General features: G+C 48.8%; 1 protein-coding gene across 1 annotated transcript in view; it reads left to right on the top strand.

Annotated features, from left to right (window-relative positions):
* Window positions 1–3,405: 3,405 nt before the first annotated feature.
* Window positions 3,406–16,734, top strand: part of LOC119434618 (dual oxidase-like) — a 34,759-nt gene continuing 21,430 nt past the window's right edge. Inside the window, exons 1-3 of the mRNA XM_037701723.2 lie at window positions 3,406–3,426; window positions 3,760–3,844; window positions 4,680–4,846. Of these exons, the coding sequence (XP_037557651.1) occupies window positions 3,406–3,426; window positions 3,760–3,844; window positions 4,680–4,846 (273 nt within the window). The remainder of the gene's footprint in view (window positions 3,427–3,759; window positions 3,845–4,679; window positions 4,847–16,734) is intronic.

The following is a 16,734-nucleotide window of genomic DNA, read 5'->3' as shown; positions in this document are numbered from 1 at the left end:
AATCCGTGTATGTACTGCTCACCATCATTTCCGTGGTATCTGATCAATTGGAGCACTGGGGTAGCAGTGCTTCCCCTGGTAGATTTAGTAAGGAAACTCTATGACGTCGGGCGCCGATGTCTTGACATTGTCCTCGCTGGTCCCCGGGTAGTGCCACGACGACGGCCTGCAGTTCTTGATAAAACATGTTATGTTAACGTCAATGGCCAAACGTCGTCTTTTTGTTATGGCAGCTAGCAGCGTCTGCCCGGTTCTTGTTCTGAATGGTGCAAACAGGTTATCTGGAGACAGCTGCAGGCTGGCTCATTTGCCAACCGTTACATGTATTCATTAATATATCCGGGCTGCTTCTCACCTAAATGCCAAAACTGCGACACCTATAAAGCGGACCTGACATATATTGAGCGACTGCCAGGGCTAAAGCCAAGTGCGGAACTACAACTCAATGACTCTTCGGACTGGGAGGTAGTGGTGTGCAGCTTGGACCCCCGCGGTCCAGCTGCGGACTGTCAACTGCGCTTTGTACATCTCCAAAGTAAAGGGCTTATGGCACCTCACACCGCCTAGCAGAAGAAAGAACCAGTAATTCAGAGAACTCAACATCTCACAAAATAAAGTTTTTCTTCCTCCTCCTGATTGGAGCAAAGTTAATAGCCTCATATTGAATGCTGCTATGACCAAAGTGATGTCTTTCATATGCAAGCAGCAAGCATTTCGTTTTTTTTCTTATTCTGTTGATTCTGCACTATTGTGTAAGGTCTGTGAGATCAATGATCTCGGTGTACTTTTGCAGCGTAAGCTGTTATGGGCTCATTCCAATAGCCGTTTCGGTTCGCGATGATGCCGCCGCCGGCGTTTGGCCGTAACCGCTATCGCCGGAAATGCGAAAAAAAGTAACCGCTCTGCGCCGGGATCGAACCCTGGCCCACTGCGTGGGAGTCGGATACTCTACCACTGAGCCACGCAAGCGCTTGCTACCAGGCAGCAGAAATATTCCCTCTAAACATGGCCTATAGGCAGGCGGGCAGGCACAGACGAGCCAAGCCTCCGCCAGTATGGTGGCGCCATCTAGTTAAAGTGCCTGCAACCGCCGTGCGTGACGACGAGACGCGATTCAGAAGAGGCTATCAACGCTATCCCGATGTTAGATGTGTGCCACGTATTCTGGGTACCTCCTCGGTACACGTTATGACGTCTCCTCGCAAGGTACGAACCGCTTCTGAAGAAGCGAATCGTGGAGCTACGTGCGCGGCTACAATCAGGCATCATCGGGCTCAGCAGACTGCTGTGCAGAGAGCATTACAAGCCGCAGCTCGCCATCGACACCAGGCGGACAGTTCAGATCCTTCTCGTCAAAATCGAAGCAAAGAGACTTAGCCGCGAAAACGCTGTTGTGTGTGGTGGCGAAATTGAAGCTTTTCTTGCGCCACTCAACCAGCTTACGCTGTGACTGTGCTGCGTGTGCCGCACAGGCCTGTGACTTTTTCACAAACTTTACCACTTTCTGTTTACCACTAAATGCGTTCCACGCGGGTATGCTCTCATTGCAGACTATCGAAGGAATTTAATTCTCCTACATCGTTCCGCAAGTCGACACGACAATCTGTCTTCCTCAGCTCGAATACGCGTCTGTCATCTGCAATGTCATTTCTTGATCCAACAGTGACATTATAGATCGGGTCTGAAAAAGTGTCAAAGCATGTATCGTCACCCATTTGCTAACACGGATACTGGACTTTGTTCTAGCACTGTTGCATTATTGTCATTGCAAACTCCTTCACGGTAACCTCGCCTGCCCGGAACTCCTCAATTGTATCACGTTTCGTATCCCGCTCAAGATCACCAGAGATCAAAGACCTTTCCATGTTCCTGCCTGTCATCACCCAACACTGACCGTCCACAGAATACTGAGTCTCTCTAACGCTTATTAGCGAAGCTTTATAGGCTCACAAGTGTCGGCGGTGGTGGTGGTGGTCACACTGAAAAGTGGGCCAATCCTGGCAATAGTGCAGAAAGGGTCCAAGCTCAATATGGGATGGCCACACGTGGTGCGTCCTGCAAAGTAGCGAACTGTTTTTGATGAACGCCGGCGTGAACTTGCTCGGGAAAGGGCTCGTCGTCGATGTGCCAATTCTAGTGTGAGGGCTCCGTAGCCGACACTCGCCGTCAGCGAAGAGCCGACGATCCCGAGGCGAGGGCTTCCGAAGCCGAGGCCCGCCCTCCGCGATGATCAGAGAATCCCGAGGCGACGGCTTCTGAACATTACTCTGACGAAGGCCAGATACACACACCACAAGCTTCGCTTACCCACATTTCTCGACAGGGGAAGGGCAGGTGACGTTTTCATGGTCCGTTATTTTTCATAACTCTCTGTCATTGTTATTTTCCGAGCTTTGCATTGTTGTCAAAGCTTCAAACATTGTTGAACTGCCCTTCTCTGTTTTCTTTTGTAGTCACCTTGCGCCTTGTTGTATGTACAGCCTTCTTTTCAAAATTGTGCTTTTTATTGATTCTTTTTTTTCCATTCTCCTGCAGGTTTTTAAAGCGAAGCTTTATATGGCTAGGCGAAATCACCAGTGACAGAAAACTATGATCATTAGCTTGGCTCCAGCGTGTCTTCTTCCTCAGCTAGCTCGTTGGCGCCCCTCGAGTTGCGGGCATGCTCGTGCTCATCAGGCGCTCGTGCCACTGCTCCCGTGTTCCTCGGTGTCGCTTTTTTCCACAGCTGGCTGCGTTGCCGTTAATCATTCCAGCGTAGGATTTCACTTCGGTCGTCGTAATGGAGAGGCCGCCTTTACGGGGGTATGAGCCAATTGTTTAAGGGGGTATCAGCTATCCATTGTCTTACGTAACGGACGAATGTAATTTTGAACCAATTCAATTTCGAAGAATCGCAAGCGACAACGGCGGACTGCGGGCATACTGTCAGTGACGTCGTTCTCTCCATTGCAGCCAAACGTGTGTGTAACCTCATAATGGAGGAATGCTTTAATGAACCGTCGGGATTAAACTAGTGATAAACACCGGGGCCGCATGTTTCAGCTTCGCTGGTTAACCATCTTCACGGAGTGGAAGGGCCGCCACATTTTTTTCGGGCTTTTTTTTTTCTTTAGTGGATGCGTGCGCTAGCACTCAGATCTTATGGTTGTTCCTGGGCGCGGTAAATAATGAAACGATTGATTGATTATATTCGATGCCTGTAGTCACTCTCTGACTCTCCCCCGCAGCCGAACCTGGCGACCAGCTGGCTTGACGCCTCGTACGTGTACAGCACCAGCGAGACCTGGGCAACACGATGCGCTCATTCGAGAATGGCACCTTCCGCGTGGCCGAAGATGGCCTGCCACCCAAGAACAAGGAGCGAGTCCCGCTGTTCAACTCGCCTCCGGCACGCTACTGGGCGTCATGAACCCAGAGCGCATGTCAGTGAGTCCTCTGAACACGCGCTCGATTTGGAACTTTATTCGATACAGTATAGGTATAGCGAGTGGTGCACGGTAGATAGAGAAGCTTTAAACAAGAGAAAAAAGACTGCAGAGAGGTGCACTAGAATGAAAAACCGTGTAGAGCATGCCTGTTGAACTCAAACAGGCTAGGTGACTATTTGTCGCTGCCGTTTTCAAAGGGGAAGACAATCATCATTGAGTCGAGTGTTCAGTGGCAGGGCGTTCTAGAATAATGGCCAAAATTGTGCGGCAGCATAACAAAAGGCAAAGCACATGACGGCATGCGATCCAGCTTTACACTTCCATTTACCAGGCACTGAGCCATGCGTCTGCAAGGGTAGCAGACAACAGCAGAAAATCGCTATATATTTCAGACACTGGTGACAGGTGGCGCCAAGGTAGGTCCTCGCGCCCAATATAATTAAGTAGAGTGAGCGGAACATAGCAATGACCGCCACAAAGAGGACAGTGAGAAAAGAAACAAATTAGATACAGAGGCACCAAGAGCGACACCATCTCTCGCTCAAGCGTCGCACCAAGAGCCACCACTTTTTAGGAGCGAAGCTCCTTATAGCGGCACCCGTTCCGTCCCCATCGTAGTAGTAGTAGTGTGTAACCAGTCTGAGAAAAATGAGAAAAAAATTCCGAAGTTGTGTCCGTAGCGCGGAATCGAACCAAGGGCCCCCCGCCTCCGGGGCGCGCGGCGTTAGCCCACTATGCCACGAAGCGCACATAGACACACGCACCACGATGGCAATAAATACCCAACATTAACGAAAGGCCGCGTTTCTAGCGTGTTTCTAACGCGTTTGTGCTAGCGCGTTACGGCCCGTGTAAGAAGCTGGTGTAAGACGCTGTGGCCTCCCCGCCTTACCCTTCAACGCGTTTCGAACGCGCTGCCAAGGCGGGTGGCAAGTCAAGTTCAAGTCGAGGAGCGTTTATGAATACGGGGGGGGGTATACTCTCTCAGCAGTCATGTGATGGCGTCGGCAAACGCGGTGCACGTTCCGGCATGTGTAAATGGCTGCGTAAGACGCTGTGGCCGCTCCCCCTTACTAGAGAGTACTGCACGTTTCTAACGCGTTTGTGCTAGCATCCCCTTAAGCGGGAGATCCGATGATTCCCCCCGGAGCTTCGCCCACTCATGATCATTCACCCCGTGGATATGCTGTGATTTTTTTACTTTCAATTCTCCTTTACGTATTGATTTGTCCCGTTCTTTGATGCACGCAGTTTTGGGCGATCCGCGGACCAACCAGAACCCTGGCCTGTTGGCGTTTGGCATCCTATTTTTTCGCTACCACAACGTGCACGCCCTGCGCATTAAGGCTGAGCACCCGGACTGGACCGACGAAGATATTTTCCTGCATGCCAGGAGGCACGTTATTGCAGCACTGCAGGTCAGTGGTAACCATTGCCTCTGAAAATTGCTTTCTTCTAGCTGTTTGCTTTAGCGAAAGGAAGCTATCAATGTCTACATTGCAATGATTGTATGCTGCCTCGCCCAAATCGTGCCTGCCTATTTTCGTCAATCGCGTTGAGGAGGAGGAAACAACTTTATTTTGTTAATTTGCTTAGTGAGGGGTGGCTACCAGGTGGTGCCTTACAGCCACCTCCTCAGCTCTTTTGATGGCCCGAAGTTGAACCTCCAGGTTCGGGTTCATGAGTATCGCTTCCCACGCTTCAGGCGAGGGAGCGGCCAGGAGATCTGCTGGGGGGGAGATCTTCTCTGCAGTCCCAGAGCATATGATTTAAGGAGGCTATGGACCCACATAATGAGCAGTGTGGGTCTGTCAAGTCAGGGTAAAAGTGTGCGTATATTTGTGGGCTGGGAAAGGAGTGCGTTTGGAGTCAGCGCCAGGTGACTTCTTGTCCCTTGGTGAGCTTGGGATGAGGTGGGGGTTTTGTCCGTCTTGCGAGGCGGTAGTATTGGGCAATTTCGTGGTATGTGGTCAGCGGCTCGCTGACCAGGTCCCCTGGGTCGGAAACGGGACCCACCGCTCGGCTGATGAATCCTCGAGCACACTGGTGGGCCGCCTCGTTCCCCGGGTTCCCTGCGTGAGCCGGGACCCATATCAATTCAATTGGGGTGGGTTCTTCTTCACTATCTTGTTGTTTAGGGGACAGTAGGGGATGCAGTAGTCGTAGTGTGGCTGGGGCCACGATTCCACGTGCAAAGTTGGATATGGCAATCTTTGAGTCGCTGATTATGGTTGTAAATCTGGCTGCTGCAGCGAGGGCAATTGCCGCCTCTTGTGCCTCCGCCGAGTTGAGGGCACGCACAGAACAGGCCGTCCGTATTGGTGTTGCTTGGGGAGTAAATTGGTTGTTGTTATTGTTGTTGATTATCTTGGGGAGGCTAATTACGCTAATTGCGTACGTGTTATGTGGCAAGGAATATTGAGCAGCGTCAACGTATGCTGCTTCGGAGTTGGACCCGTGGGTTTTGTGCAGGGCTTGAGCTCTTGCTTTTCGTCTGCCGTCGTGATGACCTGCCAGCATGTTCTTTGGCAGTGGCTTGATGATGAACCTCTTTCTGATGTTGGGGGGAACGGTGGCAGGATCATAGTGCATTGGAGACACTCTGTGCCCGATGCGGTCCAGGATCCAATGGCCTGTCTTGCTTCCCTTTAGTCGGTGAATGTGCGCCATGCGGTGTGCTTCTAGAAGTTCTTCCACGGTATTGTGCAACCCCAGGCTTAGGAGGTGCTCGGTAGGGGTGGTACGGATGAGCCCCAGCGCAGATTTGTACACTTTGCGAATGAGGCGGTCCAGTTTTGCTTTTTCAGTTTGGAGTAGATGTAGGTAGGGAAAAGCGTAGGTGAGCCTTGAGATGACAAAGCAGTGGATGATTTGGAGTAGCTCCTTCTCCTTCATACCTTGCTTGCGTGCCCTTACTCGGGAGATTAAATGGACCGTCTGATTCACTGCTATGGTGAGACGATCAATTGTGAAGTTGTTGTGGCGATTCTTTTGTACAAAAAGGCCCAGGACCCTCATATAATCCATGTGAGGTATTGCAGTGTTGTTGACGTACACGTTAATGTTGGGTAGTGGGGTTTTTATTCTGCGCCAGTCTGGGGGTCGCAGTATTAGTATCTCCGATTTGCTCTGCGAGCACTCTAAACCCGCGTCACTCACATGCTGGACGACTGTGTCGGCTGCCTTCTGCAGGGTCTTTTCGTTCGACTTGTCCGTCGGATCCCGTGGTCGTCCAGAGCGTAATGTCGTCGGCATAGAGAGTGTGTCACAGGCCGGGTATCTTGTCGAGTTTGGATGGTAGCGACTTCATTGCGAGATTAAATAAGAAAGATGATAAAACTGCTCCTTGAGGAGTGCCGCGATCTCCGAGTTTGATCGGTTTGGAGACTAGATTGCCCACCGAGAGTTCGACCGTACGGTTGGATAGAAAAGCGCATATGTAATTGTACGTGCGTTCTCCTGGTTGCAACTCGGCCAAGCTGTTTACTATGGCAGTGTGCTTCACGTTATCAAATGCTTTGTGAAGGTCTAGGCCGAGTAAGGCTTTGGTGCTTCTACCACTCTCTGGTCTTAGGAGATCATGGTGCAGTTGGATGAGGGCATCCTGGGTGGATAGGTGAGCTCGGAAGCCTAGCATAGCAGGGGGAAGTCGGTTGTGCTCTTCCGTTTCACGTTGACTAACAGGAGCATTAGTACAATTCGTACGCAGGTAATAAAAAAGACATTTAGGTTATCAATTTGGATAGAATGCGTGCATTGAATGAATCTTGTTATTAAATAATCTAACTACGTGCGCACAGTTCTCGCTGAATTTCTAATAGCGCACCTCCATGAACGGGCACAAACCCAATAACCGAAGTTGTCCATTCTGCACATATCCAGTGGCACATCCCCAATGCTCTAAGTTCTAGTCCATTTGGCAAAACAATAGCCAGCAATTCCTGTCAATAATACGTGCGGTCTGCGAGCCTGCGATTAGGCCGTGTGTCTCAAGTTTACACAATTAACAACTGCGCACTCTTCATCTTCAGGGGCTTAGTTTATTCTGTTGTCATAAGCCTTTGCAAGTCTTGGCACTAATTATACGTAACTCTCACCAAAACAAAGAAAATTTATCATCTTTAAAAAAATTCTGCAGATCCAACGCACATGTTGGATTCTATGGTAGTGAATAAAGTGGTAAGTAAATGGTTTAGAACTAAAGGTGTTCACTTTCATCCTACACAATCACATGGCATGTTTATTTTGTTCGACCACAACTTTATAGTGAGGAACTTTTTATGTTTATGCACCGCGTCATTCACAAGCTATGCCAAAACACAAACACGTGATGCACCGTGTGAGATGCAGCGATATCACAAGGGAGGCTGGTCGAGGTAACAGTGGTGGTGACGGGTTGTGCGCACAGAGTCGAGCCATAGATTCTGCAACCAGATGTGTCCACAATGCGACGTACCCATTCTGGCCAAGAACGGGCACGTTCCCAGTGCGATATACGGAATGGCTAAATAAAAATAAAGGCGGATCAAAGATTCGGCAAAATATAATTCCACATTCTAGTAACAAATCTGTGTAATTTAGAAATACTTTAGGGTAAGCTGGTTAACACGAAATCTTCACGTTTTATGTAGGAATCGTTGTGAGAAATGCCCATTCTGAAGAATTCGCCAAGAACGTGTGTACGCACATTCTTAGAGGCCAAATCAAAGGAAATGAAGCAAATTTATGAATCCATTTATTGTAATTTGCCATTACATTAACGGGTTGGTGGGTTTTAAAGATACCAGGGACCCGAGCAATCTTCATGTATTTTTTGTAAGAATTTTATGTATTAATCATTATGCTTATTATCTGAATACTCAGTCAGCATACAAGGATTGTATAACATTGGCTGGTAGTTTCATATAACATTTGCACATATACCCACAGATATATCTGCTGAGATAGCGACCGACCCAACAGCAGCCATGCCAAACCCGGGAAAGTAGGCAAAGTAGGCAAAGAAAGCTTTGCTTTGAATATTGTTGCCTTCGCCAGCCGCTGAGTGCTTTTGAACTACGCAAGGTACGCGCTGCTTAACGATTAATTTTTTTTTTTTTGAAAGCACAACGATGTTACGACCGAACAACCGAAGTTTCTGTGGTGCAGCTTCCTTCTTCAAATGTTTGGATGACATAGACGTGTTACCACTGTGTAAAAATACATTGAAATTGTTCGCACATAACGTCGAAGCCCGTGTTTCTGATCCGTAATAGTAGAAATCGGTTTTCAATTCCATACAGATGCACTTAGAAAAAAACATGAATGGCACCCAGCACACCTTAAATGGTATTCGTCTGCTTCACATTGACAATTCACATTGGTGCTCATGTTTGTTTCACAGATCTATAAGCACGGCGGCTTATCACTGACACTTGAAGAGGAGCTCCAGAAACCAAGCAATACAAATATGTCTGAAAAACCACCAAAATGTCAAAGTTCTGTCAAAGATGTCAATGTTCTTACTGATTATTTTTCTAAAATCATTGCAAATAGGCAAAATTCCGGAGAAATGGAAAACTGCTAAGGTTATCCCTATACATAAATCAGGCGACCTTACCAGCAGATCAAATTACGGATCAATCTTGCTTACTTGTACGGCCGACAAGATCCTCGAACATATAATCCTAAAACACATACTATCATTTCTCGAAAAAAACGACTTAATTGTCCCTAATCAGTATGACTTTAGAAAATGATTATCTACGACTACTCAACTAATTGAGACAATCCCTGACTTAGTGCTTACAATGGACAAATGCAGTCAAACCGACATGATATTCCGAGACTTATCCAAAGCGTTCCATCGGGTTTTCCATCCTAAGTTACTTCAGAAACTTATCCACTATACCTCGGTGATAACAACATCACCAAGTGGATAAAAAGCTATCTTGTAGGTCGACGTTCCAGATTCTATTCACGTCAATATGTACATTACAAAGACTACTCTTTGGATTGCGGTGATGGGCTATCTGGCGTCCCACGAGGTGCCGTTTTAGCTCCTATCCTCTTTCTTCTTTTATTGCGATAGCAATTATATGGACACTTCAACCGGATTTCTGCCGTCGTCATTGCCGTCGTCATCGCCATCGTTGTGAGGTTCCGTATAGATTCCAAGGGCGATGAAATCGTCGCCGCGCACCGTATGCGCGAGCGAAAGCGTGCGGGGGAGGCGCGCTATCACGGAGAGCGAACGCACGGCGGAAAGCAAATGCGACCGTCGTGCGAAAGGCCGTGGGGGTATGGGAGGAAGGTGGGGCGACGCTGTGCTGCTTCACCAAATGCTTATCTTGCAACCGGGTGCAAAGGGAACTGTCCACTCAATCTCCCACGCGAAAGCATGAAAGCGGGAAGGCAGCGCGGGAGGAAGGGGAGAGGGCAGCTTCTTTTCTGCCAACAACTTCTCCTCTGCACTTTGCCCGGCTGTGCCGGTCGCCCGCACTGTCTCTTATCTCCACACGGCTCTGACCTTTGTATGCGAGCTGTCCATTCGCTGCTCAGTTGCCGTTGAAGCGATAGACCGCGCGAACCTGCGCTTGCTGCCAGCGTTTTGACAGTCGTTGTCTGCGGTCATTCAGTGTGATCTATTCATGTTTGCTTGTGCGCGCTGACACCACGATTGTTAATTAAGTTAGTAAGCCAATGTGTCCAAGTTTATGCAGCCGATAAAACTACTATCCCTACTCCGAATAGCTCTCTACTAATTTGCTATCGCAATCGATGCTTCGCCTTTCGGGCGAAACTGCCATTTTTTATCAATGATTTACACATTAATACACAGTATTAATGTACAGTAAGAATGTTTGCAGATGACTGCATTATCTACAAGGAAATAACCTGCCGTGAGGACCAGATAACCTTAAACAGTGCACTTGAATATATACCACAATGGTGTCAAACGTGGCAGATGGTGATTAACACAGGAAAAACAGTTTGTATGACAGTGACGAATAAAAGAGTGCCCATGAACTACCCATATTATTTACAAGGACAGATGTTAAAGAAAGTAAAGAGTATGAGAAGACGTTTATTGGCGGTGTCTTTCAAGGACGCTACAAGTTCAAGGAACGGCGAGGCAGCGAGGGGCACCGTCTCCAAACACACCAGCAACCAGCAGCGCAAGCAGAGCGGGCCAAGCAATGGCGATGCCGCTGGACGGAGGTGCATCTTCTTCTTCACAATCACCCTCGCAGAAAAAGCGCTATCCTGGTGACCTAAGAGGTTGGAGGCAGAGGGTTATGGTAGGGCTTCAGATGTTCCACGTGGACGAGGTCATGCCCATGCCGGTGCATGTCGTCAGATGGAGAAAGTGGCTCAATGAGAAAATTCACCGGGGACGTTCGCTCTTAGATGCGGTAAAGCCCTTCGTGCTTTGGAACGAGTTTTGAGGAACGCCCAGGAATTTGGCAAGGAACAGCCAGCCATGCAAGAGACCCTGGGGCATACGCGAGATTTAGAAGTGAGTCGGCGCAGCCTTTCTTCTGGCGCTGTTGTTCTTGTGATGTAAAGGTGCGCACGAGCTGGCGGCACTCTTTGGCTTGTCTGGCAGCTTCGTACACAGGTAAGCACTCGGAAGCGTGAGGACGGTATGGAAATAGAGTGTCGATGGTATGCGAAGGCTCCCGTCCGTATAGGAGGAAGAAAGGTGAAAATCCGTAGTAGCTTGTATCGCGGTGTTGTATGCAGCGAACGTCACAAAAGAAAGTACGCGGTCCCAGTTCCCGTGATCAGATGCCACCTACATTGCGAGCATATCACCGAGAGTGCCGTTAAACCATTCTGTGAGCCTGTTAGTTTGCGGATGGTATGTCGTGCTCGTTCGATGAATAATGTGGCATTCTGAAAGCAGAGCTTCAGTGACTTCAGAGGGGAAGGCGCGACCACTATCCCTGAGGAGTTCTCGAGTTGCACCATGTCGAAGGATGAAGCGATGAAGGACGAAACAGACTATATCCCACGATGTAGCATTCGGTAAAGCAGCAGTTTTGGCGTAGCGTGTCAAATGGTCCACAGCAACTATGATCCACCAATTGCCATCCGGTGTCACGGGAAGCGGGCCGTAGAGGTCAAAGCCGACGCGATCAAAGGGTTTGGCAGGGCACGGAAGCGGCTGCAAGGCGCCAGACGCACGTAAAGGTGGTAATTTTGACGTTGCAGTTAGGGCAGCACTGAACAAACTTTCGGACAAAAGTGTACATTGCCTGCCAGTAGTAGCGATGGCGAATACGTTCGTCAGTCTTAAATACTAGGGCGCGGCCACATTGCGGATCGTCCTGAAAAGAGGCACATATTTGGTATCTTAAGCTGCGGGGAATGACTAGTAGCCATCTACGACCTTCGGGAGCATAGTTGCATCAGTGGAGCAGCTGATCACGAATGGCAAAATGACCAGCTTGGCGTCGGAGGGATCGGGATACAGGGGTGGTCGATTATCCAGAAAGATAGGCGAAAAGAGAAGCGATCCAAGGGTCACGGCATTGTTCGGTGCCAATCGAGTCAAGGTCAAGAGATGACAGGGGATGAGCGCAAGTGGTTCCGCACGCTGAGTCTTAAGATAGAGGTGAACGGGATAGAGCGTCTGTGTCAGTGTGCCTGCATCCACAGCGGTAGATGACGCGAATATCGTACTCCTGGATTCGGAGGGCCCAACGTGCTAAGTGGCCAGATGGATCTTTCACCGTGGTGAGCGCACAAAGCGCGTGGTGATCCGTTACTATAGGTCAAATGGGCAGCCATATAAGTATGGGCGGAACTTGCCAAGTGCCCATACTAGAGCCAAGCACTCTTTTTCAGTTACGCTGTAATTGGCCTCTGCTTTTGTCAGCGTACGACTCGCATAGGCGACCACTTATTCGGAGTAGCCGGGCTTCCGTTGCACGAGGACGGCGCCAAGACCGACCCCACTGGCGTCTGTGTGTACCTGAGTTGCAGCTGTCGGGTCGAAATGGCGAAGAATAGGTGGAGAGGTAAGAAGACAAGACAGTGTCATCTTCGTACCTCTCCAGGATACACACAGTGAAGTGGCCTGGCAGCGTCGTCGGAAGTTTGAAGGCGACGGCGGCAATAGCGAGCGACGTGTCCTGGCGTGCACCAGGCGTAACAAATGGAACGATTGTCAGGCGTCCATCATGGATTGCTTACTCTCGGCCCGGCCCAAGAAGCAGTAGGAGTGGCAGGTGGTGCAGACTGTTTCAGGATCGACAAAGGCGGGTGGGGAGGCCTATGCACTACCTGCGCATAGGTATGAGGCGCGGCAACAGGCTGCACTGCCTGTGCATACGTAAGAGACGTGGCTACAGGCTGTGCTGCCTGCGCATACGTAAGAGGCGTGGCTACAGGCTGCACTGTCTGCGCATAGGGAAGAGGTGCGGCCACAGTTGGCTGGTGGTGAGTGACACGAACAGCTTAAACGACCTCTTCAGCAATGACAGTACGGAGCTTCGGAAGCAGACGACAGGACGTCTCCTGAGTGAAGGGGACCAAGGAAAGTTGACGGGCAACCTCCTCGCGTACGAAGTCTTGAATCTGCTGAAGCAGTGGAGAGTGATCGGAAATGGCAATGAGACTCGATAGCGAGTCAGTGGTCGACAGAGGCTGCCAAGTCAGGGTGCATTGCTTCTTCAACTGTTTATAGCTCTGACATAACGTGACCACTTCAAAAACGGAGCGCGGATTCCTGGTCAAAAGCATCTGGAATGCGCCGTCATCGATGCCTTTAAGGATGTGCTGAAGTTTATCAGCTTCGGGCATGGTGGCATTGAACGTTTACAAAGGTCGACGACTTCTTCAATGTAACTCGTGAAAGTTTCACCAGTCTGCTGTGCACGGGCTTGCAAGCGGCGCATAGTTTGCGGACAGCAGGTCGACCAAACACTTTTGTGAAAGACGTCTCGAAAGTTGACCATCTTGGGATGTCGACTTCGTGGTTATGGAACCACAGTTGGGCAATGCTAGTATGATAAAATATGACGTTGGTCAACTTCGCAGCGTCGTCCCATTTGTTATGCGCGCTCACCCATTCATACGACGTAAACCAGTCCTCCACATTGGTGTCATCTGTACCACTTGTGATACGTGAAGTGCGCGAGTGCCGTGATCGTAGTGGGTAAGTGCCAGAAGTGAGCAACAAGCAAGGAAGCAAGCAAGCGACAGCCATCATGGGAGACGTAAAAGAAGAGGGGGAAGAAGATGACCAGGGTGTGGGAGTAGCGGCCAGTCGAGTTCCTGGCCCAAGGCCGCTGCAGGCTCCCACCTGGGATCATCACAATGACCAACTTCTTCCTGCAGCCTGTGGTTGGCGAACATCGGCAGGGCGTCTGACCCAGGTGGCCCAGCGTCTCCAGCGCTGTGCCCGAGCTCCGGCTGGCAAATGCTGCAAGGGCGTCTAGCCGTTATCTGTCTCCACTATGCCTGTCTTCACAGCAGTGTTGATCATGGCTGCCTGATGATAAGGTGCCGACCGACATTGGAAGAAATGAAGCCCGGTCCCAGAGGTGAAGCCCTTGGACTTGATGTCCGGTGACAAGACCTCCTACCGTACTAGGGCGACCTATCCAAGTTCCCAACGTCACAGTGAAACTTGCAGAACTTCCTCCTGCATTAGTGGATCCCTGGTGTTCGCCTTAGGGTGACCAAGATTGATTTTCTTCGATGGCTTCTAGTTTTGTCACCGCTACTCCACTTCGAGCTCCGCCTCTGTCGCCGCTTCTAGTCCATCCCACAGCTCCAGTGCGAAACATGAAACTGTAGGCCCCTTCTGACTTATATGCTTTCTTTCTAGACTTATTCCTCTTTTGTTTTTGTGATTAGTTTGCCGAGTTTTGTTTTCTCTTTTCGCTGTATTTTCTTTAATGAATGGCTTGTTGTGGTAACGAACGGCTTCGTCATTCAATGCGCTGAGGCTATGTCTCAGTAGTGAGTAATTCATTGAAAGAACCTCATCAGACCGCTGAAGACCTTCGGATCACGTTGCCGAGGCACCCTGGTGCAGATGACGGACTGGGGCACAGGGGCTGGCGGGTCTATGTTGTCGGTTATGATGGGCGGAAGCGTTCGGGTTCGAAGCTCCAGGGTGTAAGCAACGGGGGAATTCCAGCAACCTCCACCAATTGAGAAGAGGTTTATTGGCAGTGTCCTTCAAGGATGCTACAAGTTCAAGGAACAGCGAGGCAGCGAGGGGCACCTTCTCCAAAGACACCAGCGACCAGCAGCGTGAGCAGAGCGGGCCGAGCGTTGGCGATGCTGCTGGACAGAGTCGTGTCTTCTTCACAAGTATAAATATTTGGCATTATAATTTCATCAGATCTTAAATGGGGTAAGCAGGTAACATGTATTGTTAATAAAGAACTGGCAGTTCTGTACTCGTTAGAACGCTCGCTTAGATCCGCATCAATAGATATTAAACGCTTAGCATACCTGTCACTAGTTCGCTCTATACTGGATAATAGAATAGTATGTTGGTTTCCGTTCCGTAAACATTACATAGCAAAAGTGGAGAGCGTACAAAGGAAAGCGATTCGATTTATTTTAATAAGTATCACCGTCTTGACTCCCCTACAGAACTATTAAGGCAAGCCGAACTTCCCATTATACAAAATTGAGCCCAACCACTTCGTCTTAAGTTTCTTTTCCTTCTTCTTTATGGCAGTATGAAAATCAATGCGAGCAACTACCGTAAAAACCACACTATAGGTCGAACCGGAATATAGGTCGACCCCCCAACTAACCAATTCTAAAAATGAAAAAAAAAAATCTTTTTCAATGGCAAAAGTACCGAAAGACACCCTTACCTTTAAACAAATGCGACTCAGTCGGTTGCACAATGGTGACAGTATTTATTTAAATGCTGCCCCATGCCATGATGATAAAGTGCTGACAAACACGCGGGTCGATGGTCGCACGATACGAAGCCCACGGGCAACCTCGTGGATTGCCCTGGGCTTCCGCGTACTCGATCGCCTTCTTCTTGAAGGCGACGGTGAATTGCCGTCGGCTTCCGCTCATTTTGAAACAATATGTGAAAAAGCGGCCTGAATGCGATGGCGAAGGCGGCTGTTTACTTCACCTGCCCATTGTTGCAGGACTTCCGTAGGTTTTCCGCCAATGTCTGGTATATAAGACAAGGGTCGACTTTTCGCAATGGTTTTTTTAAAAAAAATTCGACCTGTATTGCGGTTTTTACGGTACTTACTACAGACAGATACGCATAGTTCTCGAACAAAACACACCAAGCACTTAACAGAATACCGATTTCACAAAGACATATTAAGGGTGCTCCTTTTTTCCACATGCAATCCGTGAATGGAACTTTTTGCCTGATGACGTTGTCACCTGCACATCACTCGAAGCTTTTATCTCCAAGTTATCAAAAAACGCTTTGTAGCTATGGTCTGGACGCATTGTACAATGGCATTCTGATTCACTTCTCAGTGTCAGTTTCTTGTTTCCTGCCCTGATATATACGCATATATGTGTATGTATATATATATATATATGTGTGTGCTACCACAACGTGCGATGTATATATTGCTGCTCATGACTCCCCCCCACTACCTGCTTAGTCTTATCTCATGCGCAATGAATATCCAATATATTTACACTTTTTTTTGTGCTTCTTTCGTGTGCTAAACCTTCCAACATTGCGTTGACTACTTCCCCCTCCCCCCCCTCCTTTTATAATATTTCTATCCTGAATACAGAGGGCATGTGTACTGCCTTGTTCACCTAAGCTTATTTATGTCCGCGCCTACTTGCACTGTGTTCTCTTGAATATGTATCCTGCCCCTTTCCTGCAACAGCCTCAAATGTGAGGCTAGCAGTATGTTCAGATAAATAATAAATGTCTATAAGTACGCAACTGTACAGTTCTGCCTAGCATAGACTTGGGCCATGGTCAACCGAACAAAAGTCGAAAAGACACACTCATGAAGCACATTTCATGCCGCTCGCGCACGGGAAATTACCCTGCACCAAGGAGGTTTACAAAAAACCTCCTTGCCCCGCACTTGTGTCGAGAGCGGTGAGCGCTGCACTGATATCGGTGGCCGTGTGAAGTCAAAGATATAGCGAGTGCAAGCTTCTTTTTTTTCTTTAGAATTTGTTGTAATATTTCGGCAAGTTATAGATTACATATTTTAAACAGCATGATAATAGACATAACTCAAGAAAGCATTTGTGTATGAGAAAAAAATTACGTAACTGACACCGAAAGTTTTGGCTCATGACGCGCGGTGTCCAGCAGTGCGTGCACATATCGTCCCAAATTGCT

The sequence above is a fragment of the Dermacentor silvarum genome, unplaced genomic scaffold (assembly GCF_013339745.2).
Source record: "Dermacentor silvarum isolate Dsil-2018 unplaced genomic scaffold, BIME_Dsil_1.4 Seq13658, whole genome shotgun sequence".
NCBI classification, from domain to species: Eukaryota; Metazoa; Arthropoda; class Arachnida; order Ixodida; family Ixodidae; genus Dermacentor; species Dermacentor silvarum.
This window is presented reverse-complemented; position numbering and strand designations above follow the sequence as displayed.